General features: G+C 43.7%; 1 protein-coding gene across 1 annotated transcript in view; it reads left to right on the top strand.

The window, feature by feature from the left end:
- The window catches only part of LOC128705044 (golgin subfamily A member 1-like), a 152,703-nt gene that overhangs the window by 90,692 nt on the left and 39,029 nt on the right, over window positions 1-22,982 (top strand). Inside the window, exons 4-8 of the mRNA XM_053800296.2 lie at window positions 1,816-1,947; window positions 6,320-6,541; window positions 12,503-13,051; window positions 14,282-14,426; window positions 15,804-15,901. Coding sequence (XP_053656271.2) covers window positions 1,816-1,947; window positions 6,320-6,541; window positions 12,503-13,051; window positions 14,282-14,426; window positions 15,804-15,901 — 1,146 coding nt within the window. The remainder of the gene's footprint in view (window positions 1-1,815; window positions 1,948-6,319; window positions 6,542-12,502; window positions 13,052-14,281; window positions 14,427-15,803; window positions 15,902-22,982) is intronic.

Below are 22,982 nucleotides of genomic sequence, written 5' to 3'. Positions count from 1 at the left end.
GCCAGTTTTGTCAAGGTTGGGAGAGAGCACAACTTTGTAGTACCCACAGTCAGTGGCCAGGCTTCAAACACTTTTTATTGTACAGCAATAAGGGAATGGAACAGACTGCCTGCATGTGTCAAAGCCAGTCATAGCATGAACCAGTTCAAGAATAGAGCCAAAAGGTGCTTGATGAATGTAGCTACAGAAAGGGAGGAGAATGATTTTTAGAAGACACTGTCATGCAGATTCGGGTGTCATCTGCAAAGGAAGACACAGTGCTGTGGCTGACATCCTTGTCTATGTCAGATATGAGGATGAGAAACAAGATGGGAGCGAGTACTGTGCCTTGTGGAACAGAGCTTTTCACCGTAGCCGCCTCGGACTTTACTCTGTTGACTACTACTCTTTGTGTTCTGTTTGTGAGGATCTATAATTTCCTCACAAACAGAACACAAAGAGTAGTAGTCAACAGAGGAAAGTCCGAGGTGGCTACGGTGAAAAGCTCTGTTCCACAAGGCACAGTACTCGCTCCCATCTTGTTTCTCATCCTCATTTCTGACATAGACAAGAATGTCAGCCACAGCACCGTGTCTTCCTTTGCAGATGACACCCAAATCTGCATGACAGTGTCTTCCATTGCAGACACTGCAAGGCTTCAGGTGGACATCAACCAAATCTTTCAATGGGCTGCAGAAAACAATATGAAGTTCAGCGATGAGAAATTTCAATTACTCCGATATGGTAAACACGAGGAAATTAAAATTTCATCGGAGTACAAAACTTATTCCAGCCACAAAATAGAGTGAAAAACCAACGTCAAAGACCTGGGAGTGATCATGTCGGAGGATCTCACCTTCAAGGACCATAACATTGAATCAGTCGCAACTGCTAGAAAAATGACAGGATGGATAATGAGAACCTTCAAAACTAGGGATGCCAAGCCCATGATGACACTCTTCAGGTCGCTTGTTCTATCTAGGTTGGAATATTGCTGCACACTAACAGCACCTTTCAAGGCAGGTGAAATTGATGACCTAGAAAATATACAGAGAACCTTCACGGCTCGCATAACGGAGATAAAAAACCTCAATTACTGGGAGCGCTTGAAGTTCCTGAACCTGTATTCCCTGGAATGCAGGTGGGAAAGATACATGATTATATACACCTGGAAAATCCTAGAGGGACTAGTACCGAACTTGCACACAAAAATCACTCACAATGGAAGCAAAAGACTTGGCAGACAATGCAACATCCCCCCAATGAAAAGCAGGGGTGTCACTAGCACGTTAAGAGACAATACAGTAAGTGTCAGGGGCCCAAGACTGTTCAACTGCCTCCCAGCATACATAAGGGGGATTACTAATAGACCCCTGGCAGTCTTCAAGCTGGCACTGGACAAGCACCTAAAGTCGGTTCCTGACCAGCCGGGCTGTGGCTCGTACGTTGGATTGCGTACAGCCAGCAGTAACAACCGGGTTGATCAGGCTCTGCTCCACCAGGAGGCCTGGTCACAGACCGGGCCGCAGGGGCGATGACCCCCTGAACTCTCTCCAGGTAAACATGCGAGTAATTTTACCTTATTCCTAGTAATGACTCTCGTATAGTAGATAGTCTTAATAGTATGATGTTAAGATATTATCTCCATTATTGAATAATAATAAGATATTAACTCCATTATAGAATAATAATATGATATTATCACCTTTGTTTTTTAATAAGGTAGAAGGACCCCAATGGAAATAAGTCACTCTGTCTGACTTTTTGGGTTATCCTAGGTACTCTACACACATGCTGCTACATATAATAATTCTATATAACTGTGTAAACTTACAGAGGGAGGCCATGGAACACTGCCTGGAGGAGGCCAGACAGCAACTTAACAACATCAAGGCATCATGGAGTGACAAAATCACAGCTCTGGAGAATCAGATCCGACATCTGAACGCCAAGATTGCTGAAGATCAGGTAACATATCTTACATTATAGAGTTGGATCAACCTTCAACGAGTCCTGAGTGTTGTAGTGTTGCTCTAGCCTGCCCCGACCCCTAAGTGTTATGAGGTTTGGGATTTGAAATGAATGGTGTGATTGGTATTACATACAGCAGCTCAGGTCGGCATTTATTATAGTAAGGTGCTGCCGTCTGCCATTGTATCCAGTGAGCAATCTTTCAGCCGGACAACATCTTAACTGTGGCTATACCCTTGTGTGAGCCCAGGGGTGAGCCCAGAAGCTAGCCCAAGGGTGAGCCCAGAAGCTAGCCCAGGGGTGAACTCAGAAGCTAGCCCAGGGGTGAGCCCAGAAGCAACTCCAGGGATGAGCCCATAAGATAGCCCAGGGGTGAGCCCAGAAGCAACCCCAGGGATGATCCCAGAAGCTAGCCCAAGGGTGAGCCCAGAAGCTAGCCCAAGGGTGAGCCCAGAAGCTAGCCCAGGGGTGAACCTAGAAGCTAGCCCAGGGGTGAGCCCAGGAGCAAGCCCAGGGGTGAACCCATAAGCTAGCCCAGGGGTGAGCCCAGAAGCAAGCCCAGGGATGAACCCATAAGCTAGCCCAGAGGTGAGCCCAGAAGCTAGCCCAGGGGTGAGCCCAGAAGCTAGCCTAGGGGTGAGCCCAGAAGCAAGCTCATGGGTGAGCCCAGAAGCAAGTCCATCGGTGAGCCCAGAAGTTAGCCATAGGGTGAGCCCATAAGCTAGCCCGGGGTGAGTCCAGAAGCTAGCCCATGGGTGAGCCCAGAAGCAAGCCCATGGGTGAGCCCAAAAGCAATTCAAGGGGTGAACCCAGAAGCAAGTCCAGGGGTGAGCCCAGAAGCAAGCCCAGGGGTGAGCCCAGAAGCAAGCCCAGGGGTGAGCCCAGAAGCAAGCCCAGGGATGAGCCCAGAAACTAACCCAGGGGTGAGCCCAGAAGCAAGCCCAGGGGTGAACCCAGAAGCAAGCCCAGGGGTGAGCCCAGTTGCAAGCCCAGAGGTGAGCCCATAAGCTAGCTCAGGGGTGAGCTCAGAAGCTAGCCTAGGGGTGAGCCCAGAAGCAAACCCATGGGTGAGCCCAGAAGCAAGTCCAGGGGTGAGCCCAGAAGCAAGCCCAGGGGTGAACCCAGAAGCAAGCCATGGGTGATCCTAGAAGCAAGCCCAGGGGTGAACACAGAAGCAAGCCCAGGGGTGAGCCCAGACACTAACCCAGGGGTGAGTACAGAAGCTAGCCCAGGGGTGAGCCCAGAAGCAAGCCCAGAAGCAAGCCCAGGGGTTAGCCCAGAAGCTAGCCCAGGGACGAGCCCAGAAGCAAGCCCATGGGTGAGCTCAAAAGCAAGCCAAGGGGTGAACCAAAAGCAAGCCCAGAGGTGAACCCAGAAGCAAGCCATGGGTGATCCTAGAAGCAAGCCCAGGGATGAGCCCAGACACTAACCCAGGGGTGAGTACAGAAGCTAGCCCAGGGGTAAGCCCAGAAGCAAGTCCAGGGGTGAGCCCAGAAGTTAACCCATTGGTGAGTCCAGAAGCTAGCCCATGGGTGAGCCCAGAAGCTAGCCCAGGGGTGAGCCCATAAGCTAGCCCAGGGGTGAGCCCAGAATCTAGCCTAGGGGAAAGCCCAGAAGCAAGCCCATGGGTGACCCCAGAAGCAGGTCCAGGGGTGAGCCTAGAAGCTAGCCCAGGGGTGAGCCCAGAAGCAAGCCCAGGGGTGAGCTCAGAAGGTAACCTAGGGGTGAGCCCAGAAACAAGCCCAGGGTTGAGCCCAGAAGCAGGCCCAGAAGTGAGTCCAGAAGTAGGCCTAGGGGTGAGTCCAGAAGCACACCCATGGGTGAGCCCAGAAGCAAGCCCAGGGGTGGACCCAGAAGCAAGCCCAGGGGTGAGCCCAGAAGCAAGTCCAGGGGTGAGCCCAGAAGCTAGCCTAGGGGTGAGCCCAGAAACAAGCCCAGGGGTGAGCCCAGAAGCAGGCCCAGGGGCAAGCCCAGAAATAGACCCATGGGTGAGCCCAGAAGCAAGCCCAGGGGTGGACCCAGAAGCAAGGCTAGGGGTGAACCCAGAAGCAAGTCCATGGATGAGCCCAGAAGCTAGCCCAGGGGTGAGTCCAGAAGCTAGCCCAGGGGTGAGCCCAAAAGCAAGCCCACGGGTGAGCCCATAAGCTAGCCCTGGGGTGATCCCAGAAGCTAGCCTAGGGGTGAGCCCAGAAGCAAGCCCATGGGTGAGTCCAGAAGCAAGTCCAAGGGTGAGCTCAGGGGTGAGCCCAAAAGCAAGCCAAGGGGTGAACCCAGAAGTAGGCCCAGGGGTGAGCCCAGAAACAAGCCCAGGGGTGAGCCCAGAGGCAGGCCCAATGGTGAGCCCAGAAGCAAGCCCTGGGGTGAGCCCAGAAGCAGGCCTAGGGGTGAGCCCAGAAGCAAACCCAGGGGTGAGCCCAGAAGTAAACCAGCCCAGAAGCAAGCCCAGGGGTGTGCCCAGAAGCAAACCCAGGGGTGAGCCCAGAAGCAAACCCAGGGTGTGAGCCCAGGCCAAACCCAGGGGTGAGCCTAGAAGCAAGTCCAGGGGTGAGTGAGCCAGGCTTTTGACCTAGTGGTACTGTGGTTCTGGCACTATGGTTCTGGCACTGTGGTTCTGACACTGGTTCTGGCAATATGATTCTGGCACTGTGGTTCTTTCACTGTGGATCTGGCACTATGGTTCTGGCACAGTGGTTCTGGCTCTGTGGTTCTAGCACTGGTTCTGGCACTGTGGTTGTGGCACTGTAGTTCTGGCACCATGGTAGGAGACTGGTCACAAACATCTCACAGGGGTGAGCTTTTATAAGATCTGTGGTGGTGTAGTCACAGCATTGCACTTGCACCAGTCAGGACAATGGTCCAAGTCTCAGTCCATTCTAGTGTGCTTTGTTTACATAGAATGCACACTCAAAACATATACACAAAAGTATAAGTATGCATGAATAGTGTATGGCCATATGTTTGCCAGTTATACTGTCTATTATCTATGGATACCTTGTTCTGGATAGATAATTTATTCTTGATTTCTGTAGATTTTTGTGAATGGCTTATGTATGGTACTTAAAATTGTTTGAACTAGTTGTCTCCCTTCAAGGTACGTCCAGTGATTGGGCCCCCCCCCCCCCCCCCCAAAAAAAAAAAAAAAAAGAAAACATTCACTGTCACTCATTCAGTCCCTGTCTTGCTGTCTATAGAAAGTAAAGATTGAAGACAAGATTATTTCAGCATGATACAGTGTTTGTACAGAAGTGGGTGACATTTAGGTGTGTGTGCAGAAAGCCCTTTAGTATGTAGAGGATTTCAGGCACACTTAGTCCTAACTTAAGACTAGTAAGGCAATAATTGATTGATTGCTGTGTATCCAGTCTCTTAAGTGGTTGTAACAATAAATTTAGGAATTACAGTGAACATTTTTATAGAGTTTGTTTTAAGGACTACAGGTTGGCTTATGATTACAGGTAGTGAAGATTCTGGCATATGAGCATATTTTGCATACATTCAGTATATTTAATGGTTGTAAAGATTACACATACTGAGAATAAGAATATATTGTTTGTCATATGCTTGTGGCAATGAGAATATGACACTGTTTCATCATATTTAGTTGGAATATGTGAGTGAAGGAAAGTGTTTTTTAATGGTTGTTTTGAAGATGCTGGCAGGGAGAGTAGCTCTGGAGATATCTGCAGGGAGTTCCAGATTTTGGATCCTTTTATGCACTTTGAGTTTTCATAAAGGTTAAGCTAAACATGGGGTATGTCATAGAAATTTTTGTATTTAGTATTATGTCTGTGGGTTCTGTTGCACCTATCAAGGACATACTTCAATTCAGAATTAATATTAGAGTTTATTGTTCTGTATATGTAGGATGCACAGTAGTAACAGTGAATGTCCTGTATAGTAAGTAGGTTTAGGTCTTGGAAGAGTGGGGGAGTGTGTTGCCTAGCAGTGAACTGTGTGATCATTCACATTGCAGTTTTTTGTTGGGCTATTATTGGCCTTAGGTGAGTTGCTGTTGTTGATCCCCAGGCACAAATAGCATAGGTGAGGCAGGGGTGGATCAGCGAATAGTATAATGTGAGTAGTGCTGTTTGTGGTATATAATAATGTATCTTTGAGAGGACTTTTTTTTTTTTTTTTTGTAATGTGGTGGATATAGGTGTTGAATTTCAAGTTCCTGTCGAGGTGCAGACCCAGAAATTTTCCCTCATTATGTTTAGTAATAAGAGTATTGTTAATCATAATGTTTAATTGGACATTATTTGCTCTGTTTTCAAACATAGTGTAGAAAGTTTCATCAGTATTAAGTATCAGCTTATTGGTAGTTTATTGGAGTTTATAGGTAGTAAGATGTGTGTGTGTATATTTTCAGTCTGATCTGCAAGAGGCAGAGGGACGGACCGAGGCGCTGATGTCCGAACTCAGCACCCTGAAGGCCCAGAACCTCTCATTGGTGGCGGAGAAGGCAGAGATGGAGGAGAAACTGGCATCAGAGGCTTCACTGCTGAAGGAGGATCTGGAGACTGTGCGGTGGCAACTCAACAACACTGTTGTTGAGAAGGACACTCACATCGACACTCTGCGCCAACAGCTGGTAAGATTACTGCTTCTGCTGCGACAATTTTGGCAGCTGCTGTTGCTGCCACCATCAGGTGATGAAACACATCTATTGCAAAATGAGATATTATCATTATAGGACTGTCAGACAACACAGTAATTATGTTCCTGGAAATGGTGTGTAATAAAAAATGCATGTAAACTGAACTGTAGAACATATGGGGAAAATTGGGTTATGTTCATTAGACCTCCCAGAAAGAGCCAACCAAATTTTTTTTATAGATATCTAAATTGTAAAAAAAATGTGATGTGTTTTATTTAATAAAATATTATAGCTTGAAAGATTACATAAATATTACTTCTTACCTTAAATTCTGGTTGTTGGTAGAGGAGAGGTGGGCCCTACTGGGCTGAGGTGGAAGGTTGTGGATTGTTAGCTGTGGTTAATGGATAAAGATCGTTAACTGAGGTGGATGGTTAGGGCTTTGATACTGATATTGATGGTTGTGCTGGAGTAGTGAGAGATTCTGTAATGCATCTCTGGTCTCTTGCCCTGCAGTACTTTATACAATACACAGTAAGGCATCATCAACTTCTCTAGACACTGTTTTAGAACAGTGCTTCTAGATTTGTCAGGGTCATCTTCAGTGAAAAAGTCTGCTAGTTTAGCAGCAACATTTAACTTCTTGCATAACTGTTGAAATGTTAACTGTATTCCCTCGGGTACTTCTTCCTTTTCCTCTTCCCTTGCTGACATCTTCATCTCTATGGTTTCCCTTGCTGACATTTTCCAATCAAGACTTGTCTTGTCAGCATTACACTTGCTGTGGAACATAGTCATCCTCAGAAATAGTTTCCCATAACTCAGCAGTGTGGTCAGCAGAAGTGCTCTCATCGGAAAACTTAATACTATGTGACCAACTCTGCAGTTTGAACTTTGTGGAACCAGCCAGTGCTAAATGCACATACTTGTTCAGGTCTTCCTTCCTCATCACACTGTTTTATAGTATTTAATGAGTTTTCCCTTATTAAGATAAAAGTAAGTGATGTATGTTTGTTGGTTTTAGCTCAGTCCACTCACTCGGCAACTTTTTTGTCTTATCTAACTATTCTGACCTATTTGTAATTATTTTTCAGGTCATACCCTAAGTTGATCATTGCACAAGCTCATATATTTGCCTCAGTCTTCTTAATCATACAAAATGATGTCTCATTCAGGCCATAGGCTGGCACTGTCTTCATCACACATGCACCACTCTTAAGCTTATTTATTATCTTAATTTTTATTGAAACACCAAGAATTTCACATGAATGATGGCAGAAATGTTTCTTCTTTTTCGGGTCACTCTGCCTCAGTGGGAAACGGCCGATGTGTTAATAAAAAAGGAACCTTCTTTGTGGTTCCAGGATCACTTGCAATCCTCTGGAGTGTCATTGTTATGATCCAGAGAAGAGATGGAATGATGACAGAATCAAGTTTATTCACTAGCACAGTCCAGGTGTGGTACTGGACATGTATGAACTCAGCCCTGGGTGAGGTAGGCTGTGTTACATTATGTAGGCCTCTCTTTCTGAGGCTCACTGTGAGGCACAGGAGCAACACTACACTGCACATCTGCCACATTCACACCTACACATGTTCTCCACCATGTAAATGGATTTCTTTTACAACATGTTCACCCAAAAATATTCTACAGTTTTTCTTGGAGTGAAAATGTGTTAAGAGATCTTGTGTTGTCCCACAGTCTACTGTATTAATAATAATAATATTACTATTATTTATAGGTAGTAGGTTGGTAGACAGCAACCGCCCAGGGAGGTACTACCATCCTGCCAAGTGAGTGTAAAACGAAAGCCTGTAATTGTTTTACATGATGGTAGGATTGCTGGTGTCCTTTTTTCTGTCTCATGAACATGCAAGATTTCAGGTATGTCTTGCTACTTCTACTTACACTTAGGTCACACTACACATACATGTACAAGCACATATATACACACCCCTCTGGGTTTTCTTCTATTTTCTTTCTAGTTCTTATTCTTGTTTATTTCCTCTTATCTCCATGGGGAAGTGGAACAGAATTCTTCCTCCGTAAGCCATGCGTGTTGTAAGAGGCGGCTAAAATGCCAGGAGCAAGGGGCTAGTAACCCCTTCTCCTGTATATATTACTAAATGTAAAAGGAGAAACTTTCGTTTTTCCTTTTGGGCCACCCCACCTCGGTAGGATACGGCCGGTGTGTTGAAAGAAAGAAAGAATTACTATTATTGTTACTATATTATTATAATTATTACTGTTATTATTACTATTTAAAGTGCAAGCATTGTACTTCCCATTTCCAGGACTCAAGTCCGACTATATGAAAATAACCGGTTTCCCTGAATCCCTTCGCTAAATATTACCCTGCTCACACTCCAACAGATCGTCAGGTCCCAAGTATCATTCGTCTCCATTCACTCCTATCTAACACGCTCATGCACGCTTGCTGGAAGTCCAAGCCCCTCGCCCACAAAACCTCCTTTACCCCCTCTTTCCAACCCTTTCGAGGACAACCCCTACCCCTCTTTCCTTCCCCTATAGATTTATATGCTTTCCATGTCATTCTACTTTGATCCATTCTCTCTAAATGACCAAACCACCTCAACAACCCCTCTTCTGCCCTCTGACTAATGATTTTATTAACTCCACACCTTCTCCTAATTTCCACACTCCGAATTTTCTGCATAATATTTACACCACACATTGCCCTTAGACAGGACATCTCCACTGCCTCCAACTGTCTCCTCGCTGCTGCATTTACCACCCAAGCTTCACATCCATATAAGAGTGTTGGTACTACTATACTTTCATACATTCCTTTCTTTGCCTCCATAGATAACGTTTTTTGACTCCACATATACCTCAACGCACCACTCACCTTTTTTCCCTCATCAATTCTATGATTAACCTCATCCTTCATAAATCCATCCGCCGACACGTCAACTCCCAAGTACAGTGTATCTGAAAACATTCACTTCTTCCATACTCCTCCTCCCCAATTTGATATCCAATTTTTCTTTATCTAAATCATTTGATACCCTCATCACCTTACTCTTTTCTATGTTCACTTTCAACTTTCTACCTTTACACACATTCTCAAACTCATCCACTAACCTTTGCAATTTTTCTTTAGAATCTCCCATAAGCACAGTATCATCAGCAAAAAGTAACTGTGTCAATTCCCATTCTGAATTTGATTCCCCATAATTTAATCCCACCCCTCTCCCGAACACCCTAGCATTTACTTCTTTTACAACCCCATCTATAAATATATTAAACAACCATGGTGACATTACACATCCCTGTCTAAGACCTACTTTTACCGGAAAGTATTCTCCCTCTCTTCTACACACCCTAACCTGAGCCTCACTATCCTCATAAAAGCTCTTTACAGCATTTAGTAACTTACCACCTATTCCATAAACTTGCAACATCTGCCACATTGCTCCTCTATCCACTCTATCATATGCCTTTTCTAAATCCATAAATGCAATAAAAACTTCCCTACCTTTATCTAAATGCTGTTCACATATATATGTACTTCAATGTAAACACTTGATCTACACATCCCCTACCCACTCTGAAGCCTCCTTGCTCATCCGCAATTCTACATTCTGTCTTACCTCTAATTCTTTCAATTATAACCTTACCGTATACTTTTCCTGGTATACTCAGTAAACTTATTCCTCTATAATTTTTACAATCTCTTTTGTCCCCTTTCCCTTTATATAAAGGGACTATACATGCTCTTTGCCAATCCCTAGGTACCTTCCCCTCTTTCATAGATTTATTAAACAAAAGTACCAACCACTCCAACACTATATCCCCCCCTGCTTTTAACATTTCTGTCATGATCCCATCAGTTCCAGCTGCTTTACCCCCTTTCATTCTACGTAATGCCTCACGTACCTCCACCACACTTACATTCTGCTCTTCGTCACTCCTAAAAGATGGTATACCTCCCTGGCCAGTGCATGAACTTACTGCCTCCCTTTCTTCCTCAACATTTAAAAGTTCCTCAAAATATTCTCGCCATCTACCTAATACCTCCCTCTCCCCATCTACTAACTCCCCTACTCTGTTTTTAACGGACAAATCCATACTTTCCCTAGGCTTTCTTAACTTGTTTAACTCACTCCAAAATTTTTTCTTATTTTCATTAAAATTTCTTGACAGTGCCTCTCCCACTCTTTCATCTGCTCTCCTTTTGCACTCTCTCACCACTCTCTTCACCTTTCTTTTACTCTCCATATACTCTGCTCTTCTTAAAACACTTCTGCTTTGTAAAAACCTCTCGTAAGCTACCTTTTTCTCTTTTATCACACCCTTTACTTCATCATTCCACCAATCACTCCTCTTTCCTCGTGCCCCACCCTCCTATAACCACAAACTTCTGCCCCACATTCTAATACTGCATTTTTAAAACTATTCCAACCCTCTTCAACCCCCCCCACTACTCATCTTTGCACTAGCCCACCTTTCTGCCAATAGTCGCTTATATCTCGCCCGAACTTCCTCCTCCCTTAGTTTATATACTTTCACCTCCCTCTTACTTGTTGTTGCCACCTTCCTCTTTTCCCATCTACCTGTTACTCTAACTGTAGCTACAACTAAATAATGATCTGATATATCAGTTGCCCCTCTATAAACATGTACATCCTGGAGCCTACCCATCAACCTTTTATCCACCAATACTTAATCTAACAAACTACTTTCATTACGTGCTACATCATACCTTGTATATTTATTTATCCTCTTTTTCATAAAATATGTATTACTTATTACCAAATTTCTTTCTACACATAGCTCAATTAAAGGCTCCCCATTTACATTTACCCCTGGCACCCCAAATTTACCTACTACTCCCTCCATAACATTTTTACCCACTTTAGCATTGAAATCCCCAACCACCATTACTCTCACACTTGATTCAAAACTCCCCATGCATTCACTCAACATTTCCCAGAATCTCTCTCTCTCCTCTACACTTCTCTCTTCTCCAGGTGCATACACGCTTACTATAACCCACTTTTCACATCCAATCTTTATTTTACTCCACATAATCCTTGAACTTATGCATTTGTAGTCCCTCTTTTCCTGCCATAGCTTATCCTTCAACATTATTGCTACTCCTTCTTTAGCTCTAACTCTATTTGAAACCCCTGACCTAATGCCATTTATTCCTCTCCATTGAAACTCTCCCACCCCCTTCAGCTTTGTTTCACTTAAAGCCAGGACATCCAGTTTCTTCTCATTCATAACATCCACACTCATCTCTTTCTTATCATTTGCACAACATCCACGCACATTCAGACTTCCCACTTTGACAATTTTCTTCTTCTTATTCTTTTTAGTAATCTTTACAGGAAAAGGGGTTACTAGCCCATTGTTCCCGGCATTTTAGTTGACTTTTACAACACGCATGGCTTACGGAGGAAAGATTTGGAGGGAAAGGTTTGGAGGGATATGTTGTGTATCTTTATATGTATATGCTTCTAAACTGTTGTATTCTGAGCACCTCTGCAATAGCAGTGATAATGTGTGAGTGTGGTGAAAGTGTTGAATGATGATGAAAGTATTTTCTTTTTGGGGAGTTTCTTTTTTGGGTCACCCTGCCTCGGTGGGAGACGACCGACTTGTTGAAAAAAAAAAAAATTATTACTATTATTAGTAATATCATTTTTATTATTCAGCTCTATTTTTAAACCTATGCTACCTGAAGTGAAGGGCTCTTGATCCAGGGCACAAAAGCTATGCTCTCCCTAGATCAGACACTGATCACCCACCATCCCCCTGGCACTATATGACCCCTATGGGTTTAGCATTCTCTTGTGATAAAGCAGTCGATGCCCCCATTTACCTGTGTATGGCATGGGTTTAGTACTCACCCCTTATTTGTATAATAGCATAGCAGCAGCTTTTATTGGCATCTAACTTGGCCGCTTTATTTTATTTTATTGCAGAGTGCGGAGGAAGTAAAGCATCAGTCTTGTGCTGGCGTTCTTCAGTGCAAGTTGGAAAATATTGCCACATTAGAGCAGAGGTTGATGGAAATGGAGGAGGAAGCAGTGGTCGTTAAGGATAATTTAACGACGGCTCAGGCAGAGTTGGTATCGGCACAGAACGAGAAGAAGTCACTGCAGGAGACACTACAGCAGCTACGAACTACCCTGGAAACCCTAGAGCGAGGCAAACTAGAAATCAAATCAAAGTTAGATACGGTTAGTAGCGAGAAGGCGACGCTTTCTAGGAATCTTGACGAATACGTGGACAAGGTGGGAGCACTAGAACGACGTGTGAGGACGCTGGAGAACGAGGCTGAGACAAACACGACAATGCTCAGCGAGACGGAGGCTGAGCTCACAAGGGTCAAGCTGGAGTGTGAGGCGCTCAGGACACAGCTCAGAAGCTCGGAAGATGACCTGGCCAGCAAGATAGAAGCATCGGAGATCGTAAGCGGCTTGAAGGAGAGAGTGAAGAACCTGGAGGATGAACTGGCGGAGAAGAAACAAGTACGTCACTGCTGGTCACAACATTTTTATTGTTGCTGAGTGTGAGCAAGATGACACGTATGATGGAACTCTGGGAAATTAATTATCCAGACTTGAGTCCTGGAGGTAGGCAGTGCAGTGCCTGCACTCTGAAGGATGGGTTGAGGTAGGAAATACAGTGACTGCACTCTGAAGGATGGGTGGAGGTAGGAAGTGCAGTGTCTGCATTCTGAAGGATGGGTGGAGGTAGGAAGTACAGTGCCTTCACTTTTGAAGGATGGGTGGAGGTAGGAAGTACAGTGCCTGTACTCTGAAGGATGGGTGGAGGTAAGAAGTACAGTGCTTGCACTCTGAAGGATGTGTGGAGGTAAGTACAGTGTCTGCATTGTTGAAGGATTGGTGGAGGTAGGAAGTACAGTGCCTGCACTGTTGAAGGATGGGTGGAGGTAGAAAGTACAGTGCCTGCACTCTTCAAGGATGGGTGAAGGTAAGAAGTACAGTGCCTGCACTCTGAAGGATTGCTGCAGGTAGGAAGTACAGTGCCTGCACTCTGAAGGATGGGTGGATGTAGGAAGTACAGTGTCTACATTGTTGAAGGATGGGTGGAGGTAGGAAGTACAGTGCCTGCACTGTTGAAGGGTGGGTGGAGGTAGGAAGTACAGTGCCTGCACTCTGAAGGATTGCTGCAGGTAGGAAGTACAGTGCCTGCACTCTGAAGGATGGGTGGATGTAGGAAGTACAGTGTCTACATTGTTGAAGGATGGGTGGAGGTACGAAGTACAGTGCCTGCACTGTTGAAGGATGGGTGGAGGTAGGAAGTACAGTGCCTGCACTCTTCAAGGATGGGTGAAGGTAAGAAGTACAGTGCCTGCACTCTGAAGGATTGCTGCAGGTAGGAAGTACAGTGCCTGCACTCAGAAGGATGGGTTGAGGTAGGAAATACAGTGACTGCACTCAGGAGGATGGGTGGCAGTAGGAAGTACAGTGCCTGCCCTCTTGAAGGTTGGGTGGAGGTAGGAAGTATAGTGCCTGCACTCTGAAGGATGGATGGAGGTAGGAAGCACAGTGCCTGCACTCTGAAGGATGGGTGGAGGTACGAGGTACAGGCACACCTCTGGAAAGACAGTGGTGGAATGAATGATAGTGAGTGTGTTCCCTCTTTTTTGGGTGACCCTGCCTTGGTGGGAGACACCTGCTCTCTTAAGACAAAAAATTTGTTTGTTATTCTTTAACCTGAAGTTGATGTTTCAGGCACTGAAGGTGCAGGGTCAGAGAGTGGCAGACATGAAGAAGACAATCCAGCGAGAGCTGAGACTGACGGCAGACACAGCGGCAGATATCGTGGCAGACCATCGCACTGACGCCAGACCTCGCGATGCTTCTCCTGTCACCAATGGTTAAATATAGTTACTATCTTTTTTGATGAATAAGACACATGTACAACACTTGGATATCTTTACTGATGAATAAAACACATGTACAGCACTTGGGTGTCTTTATTAATGAATAAGACACACAACATTAAAGACAGTTAAAATAACAGTTTTGAGGTGGTCAGTCCCTCAGCCTTGAAGTTAGCTTGGGTTTTAAACACTAGCCAGCAGGAGGCAGGTGAGAGTGGTACCAGCACTGTTGTGGGTGTGAAACATGGGTTAAAATTTTGTTAGCCAGACCAGCATGGGTTTAGAACAGGTTGGTCCTGCCTCTCACAACTACTAGATCATTACTACATGGTCCAGGAAGCTTAGGTAGACACACTACATGCTTTTGTATTCTACATTGTTTTACAACAAGTACAACCATGGTGTGACAGTGCACAAGGTGTACACAAAGAGAATAACTGGAAAAGTGGACAAATGGATATTTAACTTCTTAACAAGTAGTAGTAAACAGTTAAGTGGGAGACTGTCACACTGGTAGTAAAATGGGAGACTGTTACAGTGGTAGTAAAGTGGGAGACTGTTACAGTGGTAAAGTGAGAGACTGTCACAGTGGTAGTTAAGTGGGAGACTGTTACATTGCAGTGAGGAGGAGGCTGGAGGCAGTGGAGATGTTGTATCTGAGGATAGTGTGTGGTGTGAATATTATGCAGAAATTCATAGCTTGGAGATTAGAAGGAGGGGTTGTTGAGGTGGTTTAATATTTAGAGAGGATGGAGCAGAATAGGGGAATTAGGAGGGTGTAAAAATCTGGGATGATGGGAAAGTGAGGTAGGAGTCATATCAGGAAGCATTGTAGGAAATCACTAAAAGCAGTTTTGTGTGTTAGGTGCTTGGACATCTGTCAGGCATGTGTGACTGGGTAAGATCAGAGTGAGTGGAGGCACATGGTATTTATAATTTAATGTGCTGTTGGAGTGTGAACAAGGTAACATGAAGGGATTCAGGGACACTGGTTAGCCAGACTTGAGCCCTGGAGGTGGGAAGGGCAGCAGCTGCACTGTACACAAGGGGTGACCTTATTGGCAGGCACCTTGTATGCTACAAATAACATACACACGTATCCCCCCCTCACTTTATGTGGATTTGTTTTATATGAGTTCACTAATGTTGTAATTCTATTGGTAATCCATACATGGTCATGATGTGCAACTGGCATAGACCTTACTGCAGGTGCCAGGGATTTGCAACACTTGTGCGGCATAAAAGTAGGGACACCTGTACACTGTACAGGAATTAACTGAGAGTTGTTCATCAGCATATTATTCCTGTTTAATGTTTGTATACTGTGTGGATGTTGCCAGCCAGTCACTCAGACAGTCACTCTTCTCTAGGACTGGCAACCAACACCAGCGCTGACAATGGTCTTAATGTCAACCACACCTACCTCAAACACGTCATCATCAAGTATCTAACGTCCAGGGAGTACGAGGTCAGTACAACTTCTCACACATTGCATTTATAGTGATGTCCTCTTCAGTACATGTTCATGACATGTACCACTTCTCATACATTGTACAGTAGACAGTCGATTAACATGGTAGATACATTCCTGAAAATTAAATGTAAGATGAAATTGTGTAAAACAAACTGAAGAACTTGTGGAAAAATAGAGTTACATTCCTTGGACCCCCAAAAAGGGCAATCTTTTTTTTTTTTCTTTTGTCTCTAAATCATAAAAAATAAAAATGCTAATGTAATTGTAGTTCACTGTTGTGATGTATTATGTTTACTGCATTGCTTAGGGCTACAAATATTACAGGAATAATATTTCTTACCTTATATTGTGGTTTCTGATGTATATCAGTGATTCTAACAAAGTGGAGAGGGATGCTGTGGCACTACTGGGCTGAGGTGGATAGTTGTGGATTGTTTGCTAAGGTGGATGGTTATGGATTGTTTGCTGAGGTGGATGGTTGTGGATTGTTTGCTGAGATGGATGGTTGTGGACTGTTTGCTGAGGTGGATGGTTGAGGCTGTGGCACTAAAGTTGATGGTTGTACTGGCATAGTCAGAAATTCTATACAGTATGTGTGCAAATATATGAGAGGCTATCATCTGCTATCACTTGCATATATTAGTAAAAAATACCATATTTTACCACCTGAGACAATTTTTTACTAAATAAATGTGTTGTAAGTAATACCCACCATAATATAAGTGCAAGCTATCCAAGAAAACATGAAAAAATTGTATTATGAGAAAAGCTTCTCAAGGCTATCAGCACGTGTTGTTGTTATTGTTGTGTTGATAATTGTGATAGCCGCAGGGCCAGTGTATCTCTCACTACTGTTAAATTAACCATCAGAATGCTTTTGCAAATCATCATCATCATCATCTTTCAACACACCGGTCGTATCCCACCGAGGCGGGGTGGCCCAAAAGGAAAAACGAAAGTTTCTCCTTTTACATTTAGTAATATATACAGGAGAAGGGGTTACTAGCCCCTTGCTCCCGGCATTTTAGTCACCTCCTACAACACGCATGGCTTACGGAGGAAGAATTCTGTTCCACTTTCCCATGGAGGTAAGAGGAAATAAACAAGAACAAGAACTAGAAAGAAAATAGAAGAAACCCCAGAAGGGTGTGTATATATATGCTTGTACATGTATGTGTAGTGTGACCTAAGTGTAAGTAGAAGTAACAAGACTCTGGTACCTGAAATCTTGGATGTGTCTTCTACTTTCAATGCACCGGCCATATCCCACCAAGGCAGGGAGGCCCAAAAAGAAAAAAGATAGTTTCTCTTTTTAAATTTAGTAATTTATACAGGAGAAAGGGTTACTAGCCCCTTGCTCCCGGCATTTTAGTTGCCTCTTACAACACGCATGGCTTAGGCAGGAAGAATTCTGTTCCACTTCCCCATGGAGATAACAGGAAATAAACAAGAACAAGAACTAGTAAGAAAATAGAAGAAAACCTGGAGGGGTATGTATGTATATATATATATGCTTGTACAGGTATGTGCAGTGTGACCTAAGTGTAAGAAGTAGCAAGACATACCTGAAATCTTGCATGTCTATGAGAGAGAAAAAAGATACCAGCAATCCTACAATCATGTAAAACAATTACAGGTTTCTGTTTTACACTCACTTGGCAGGACGGAAGTACCTCCCTGGGTGGTTGCTGTCTACCAACCTACTACCTAGGGCTTTTGCAAATATAAACTAATTCTTCTTTCTTTCTTTCAACACACCGGCCGTATCCCACCAAGGCAGGGTGGCCCAAAAGGAAAAACGAAAGTTTCTCCTTTTATATTTAGTAATATATACAGGAGAAGGGGTTACTAGCCCCTTGCCCCTGGCATTTTAGTTGCCTCTTACAACACGCATGGCTTACGGAGGAAGAATTCTGTTCCACTTCCCCATGGAGATAAGAGGAAATAAACAAGAACAAGAACTAGAAAGAAAATAGCAGAAAACCCAGAGGGGTGTGTATATATATGCTTGTACATGTGTGTGAAAAGGGGTAAAGCAGCTGGAACTGATGGGATCATGACAGAAATGTTAAAAGCAGGGGGGGATATAGTGTTGGAGTGGTTGGTACTTTTGTTTAATAAATGTATGAAAGAGGGGAAGGTACCTAGGGATTGGCAGAGAGCATGTATAGTCCCTTTATATAAAGGGAAAGGGGACAAAAGAGAATGTAAAAATTATAGAGGAATAAGTTTACCGAGTATACCAGGAAAAGTGTACGGTAGGGTTATAATTGAAAGAATTAGATGTAAGACAGAATGTAGGATTGCGGATGAGCAAGGAGGTTTCAGAGTGGGTAGGGGATGTGTAGATCAAGTGTTTACATTGAAGCATATATGTGAACAGTATTTAGATAAAGGTAGGGAAGTTTTTATTGCATTTATAAATTTAGAAAACGCATATGATAGAGTGGATAGGGGAGCAATGTGGCAGATGTTGCAAGTATATGGAATAGGTGGTAAGTTACTAAATGCTGTTAAGAGTTTTTCTGAGGATAGTGAGGCTCAGGTTAGGGTGTGTAGAAGAGAGGGAGAATACTTCCCGGTAAAAGTAGGTCTTAGACAGGGATGTGTAATGTCTCCATAGTTCTTTAATATATTTATAGATGGGGTTGTAAAAGAAGTAAATGCTAGGGTGTTCAGGAAAGGGGTGGGATTAAATTATGGGGAATCAGATTCAAAATGGGAATTGACACAGTTACTTTTTGCTGATGATACTGTGCTTATGGGAGATTCTAAAGAAAAATTGCAAAGGTTAGTGGATGAGTTTGGGAAAGTGTGTAAAGGTAGAAAGTTGAAAGTGAACATAGAAAAGAGTAAGGTGATGAGGGTATCAAATGATTTAGATAAAGAAAAATTGGATATCAAATTGGGGAGGAGGAGTATGGAAGAAGTAAATGTTTTCAGATACTTGGGAGTTGACGTGTCGGCTGATGGATTTATGAAGGATGAGGTTAATCATAGAATTGATGAAGAAAAAAAGGTGAGTGGTGCGTTGAGGTATATGTGGAGTCAAAAAACGTTATCTATGGAGGCAAAGAAGGGAATGTATGAAAGTATGGTAGTACCAACACTATTATATGGGTGTGAAGCTTGGGTGGTAAATGCAGCAGCGAGGAGACGGTTGGAGGCAGTGGAGATGTCCTGTTTAACCCTTTGAGGGTCGACAGGCTCTCTCAGAAACTCGTTCTCAGGGTCGGCCAAATTTCAAAAAAAAAAAAAATTATTTTTTATTATGAAAAAATAGTTTTTTTTTCTAAACATTGTAGGATAAACAAAAAAATTTTACCATCAATACTTATGGAGATATGGAGGCGTAAAATTTGCAGAAAATGAGCCCCGTATGGCAACAGCGGCGACTGCCGCTCACCGGTAAACTTTGGTTTACTTGTATTTGAAGGTTTGTTGTTTTTTTCACTATTTTATTTTTTCACATAACTTATGTGGCCTATGAGACCAAAGTAAGGTGCAATGTACATATATACACTCGTTGTATACAACACAATAAGCACACAAACATAATTATCAATATATTGTTTACAAAACTTGTTTACAAAAACAAACAATACAAAACATTGTTTATTACTATTGTTCTTTAATATATATACCAATATACAGTCACTGAACATATTCCTATTAGTTCTGCAGCTTGTGGAACTCTGAAACATGGTGTCATACACAGTGGTGTTTTATCTTTCTCCCTCATTCTATCTCTTTCAATCTGTCTCTCTCTTTCTGTCTGTCTATCTCTGTCTCACAGGTACACATAAATACAAGTATACATAGTATAAATTACCTAGGACAACCCAAGAAATCCAGACAAAGTGCTGTACTCCGCTTGAAGATGTGAGTAAAAGTGATGACGCAGTCTTGTAGCTCTCTGAGACAGAGAGCTAGACGGATAGACAGGGAGCTTGACAGACAGACAAATAGACAGACAGAAATGTTAGTGTACCAGCAGAAACAAAGGGAGGGCGATGTTCATCTAATCTTTTATTATCAGTTCCACCCTCGTTTACGGTCATCAAAAGTCATCTCTTATCAGATGTTATCTCCCCTTATCTTGTCACTGTCATGGGGTGGATTTTTTTTTTCTTGTTTCAAGGGAAAAATATTATTACATCATCTTCTTCTTCTTCTTCCTCCTCCTCCTCCTCCTCTTCCTCCTACTCTTCCTCTTCCTCTTCTTACTCCTCCTCTTCCTCCTCCTCTTCCTCCTCCTCTTGCTCCTCCTCCTCTTGCTCCTCCTCCTCTTCTTCCTCTTCCTCCTCTTCCCCCTACTCTTCCTCCTACTCTTCCTCTGCCTCCTCTTCCTCCTAATCTTCCTCCTACTATTCCTCTTCCTCCTCCTCCTCCTCTTCTTCCTCTTCCTCCTACTCTTCCTCTTCCTCCTCTTCCTCCTCCTCCTCTTCCTCCTCCTCCTCTTCTTCCTCTTCCTCCTACTCTTCCTCCTACTCTTCCTCCTCCTCCTCCTCTTCCTCCTCTTCCTCCTTTTCCCCCTAATCTTCCTCCTACTATTCCTCTTCCTCCTCCTCCTCTTCTTCCTCTTCTTCCTCTTCCTCCTACTCTTCCTCTTCCTCCTCTTCCTCCTCCTCCTCTTCTTCCTCTTCCCCCTACTCTTCCTCCTACTCTTCCTCTTCCTCCTTCTCCTTCTCCTTCTCCTCCTCCTCCTCCTCCTCCTCCTCCTCCTCCTCCTCCTCCATAGTGTAAATTGCCAGGAGTCGGCAGCTGTCAAAGTGATATATTGTCTCATTACTCACTCCCCCTCCCGCCTGTCAAAACAATGGGGTCGGATGCTGCTTCCCCTCCATTCTATCTAATTATCTTTCTCCCTCATTCTGTATCTTTTAATCTGTCTCTTTTTCTATCTGTCTATCTCTGTCTCACAGGTACACATAAATGCAAGTATACATTGTATAAATTACCTAGGATAACCCAAGAAATCCAAACAAAGTGCTGTACTCTGCTTGAAGATGTGAGTAAAAGTGATGACGCAGTCTTGTGGCTCTCTGAGACAGAGAGCTAGACGAATAGACAGATAGACAGGGAGCTTGACAGACAGACAAATAGACAGAAATGTTAGTATACCAGCAAAAACAAAGGGAGTGGGATGTTCATCTAATCTTTTGGTATCAGCTACACCCTCATTTACCCTCATCAAATGTCAGCACTTATCAGATGTTATCTCCCCTTATCTTGTTACTGTCATGGGTGAACATTTATTATTACATATTATTATTATTATTACGTATTATTATTATGTATTATTATTATGTATTATTATTATTATTATGTATTATTGTTATTATTACGTATTCTTCTTCTTCTTCGTCCTCCTCTTCTTCCTCCTCCTCCTCTTCTTCCTCCTCCTCTTCTTCCTCCTCCTCCTCTTCTTCCTCCTCCTCCTCCTCCTCCTCCTCCTCCTCCTCCTCCTCCTCCTCCTCCTCCTCTTCTTCTTCCTCCTCCTCTGCCTCCTCCTCCTCTGCCTCCTCCTCCTCTGCCTCCTCCTCCTCCATTCTTGGAACAAGTTTGAAGAGCTTGTAGTTCATAATCACTATCACTATCATCACCAATGCTCACATCTGAGTCTGGGATTTGGGAAAATAGGAGTTTCCTCTTTGATTCTGGTACAACTGAACGTGAACAAGCCGGCCCAGCACCAGAGGTGGAAGGCTGTGGGTTGTCTGGGTTTTCCTCACTATTACCCATATTATGGTCCATTAGTTTCAGTCAAAACCTCACCAGAACTTTGAAACTCATCTTCACTGTCACTTCCATCTGTATTAGAACTGTCACTGGGGAACAAAAGTGTCCCAATTCGCCGAGGAGTGAGGAACTTCTTACCGCCTTACTGCACACACCCACCACACAGACCCATTCTCTCACATCTAAGCCTATCAGCCTTTTCCTGCGAGATTTGACAGTGCTAGAATTTATGCGTACTAGTACGTCAAAAACCCCTACGCGTAAGACGTACTAGTACGGCCGAAACCCTCAAAGGGTTAAGGGCAATGTGTGGTGTAAGTATTATGCAGAAAGTTCGGAGTGTGGAAATTAGGAAAAGGTGTGGAGTTAATAAAAGTATTAGTCAGAGGGCAGAAGAGGGGTTGTTGAGGTGGTTTGGTCATTTAGAGAGAATGGATCAAAGTAAAATGACATGGAAAGCATATAAATCTATAGGGGAAGGAAGGCAGGGTAGGGGTCGTCCTTGAAAGGGTTGGAGAGAGGGGGTAAAGGAGGTTTTGTGGGCAAGGGGCTTGGACTTCCATCAAGCGTGCGTGAGCGTGTTAGATAGGAGTGAATGGAGATGAATGGTACTTGGGACCTGACGATCTGTTGGAGTGTGAGCAGGGTAATATTTAGTGAAGGGATTCAGGGAAACCGGTTATTTTCATATAGTCGGACTTGAGTCCTGGAAATGGGAAGTACAATGCCTGCACTTTAAAGGAGGGGTTTGGGATATTGGCAGTTTGGAGGGATATGTTGTGTATCTTTATATATGTATGCTTCTAAACTGTTGTATTCTGAGCACCTCTGAAAAACAGTGATAATGTGTGAGTGTGGTGAAAGTGTTGAATGATGATGAAAGTATTTTCTTTTTGGGGATTTTCTTTCTTTTTTAGGTCACCCTGCCTCGGTGGGAGACGGCCGACTTGTTGAAAAAAAAAAATTATTATTATTATTAATTTAGATAACTAGAGCACAGATCCAATTCCCTAGATCAAGAGCCCCTCACCAGCATCAAGGTTCCTTGACACTGGTGAAGGGCTCTTGATCTAGGGAATTGGATCTGTGCTCCAGTTCCCTAAATTAATAATAATAATAATACAGTGGACCCCCACATAACGATCACCTCCGAATGCGACCAATTATGTAAGTGTATTTATGTAAGTGCGTTTGTACATGTATGTTTGGGGGTCTGAAATGGACTAATCTACTTCACAATATTCCTTATGGGAACACATTCGAATAGTACTGGCACCTGAACATACTTCTGGAGTGAAAAAATATCGTTAACCTAGGGTCCACTGTATAATGC

The sequence above is a fragment of the Cherax quadricarinatus genome, chromosome 49, assembly GCF_038502225.1.
Source record: "Cherax quadricarinatus isolate ZL_2023a chromosome 49, ASM3850222v1, whole genome shotgun sequence".
Taxonomy (NCBI): Eukaryota; Metazoa; Arthropoda; class Malacostraca; order Decapoda; family Parastacidae; genus Cherax; species Cherax quadricarinatus.
The sequence above is the reverse complement of the archived record's forward strand: the minus strand, read 5'-3'. Positions and strand labels throughout refer to the sequence as shown.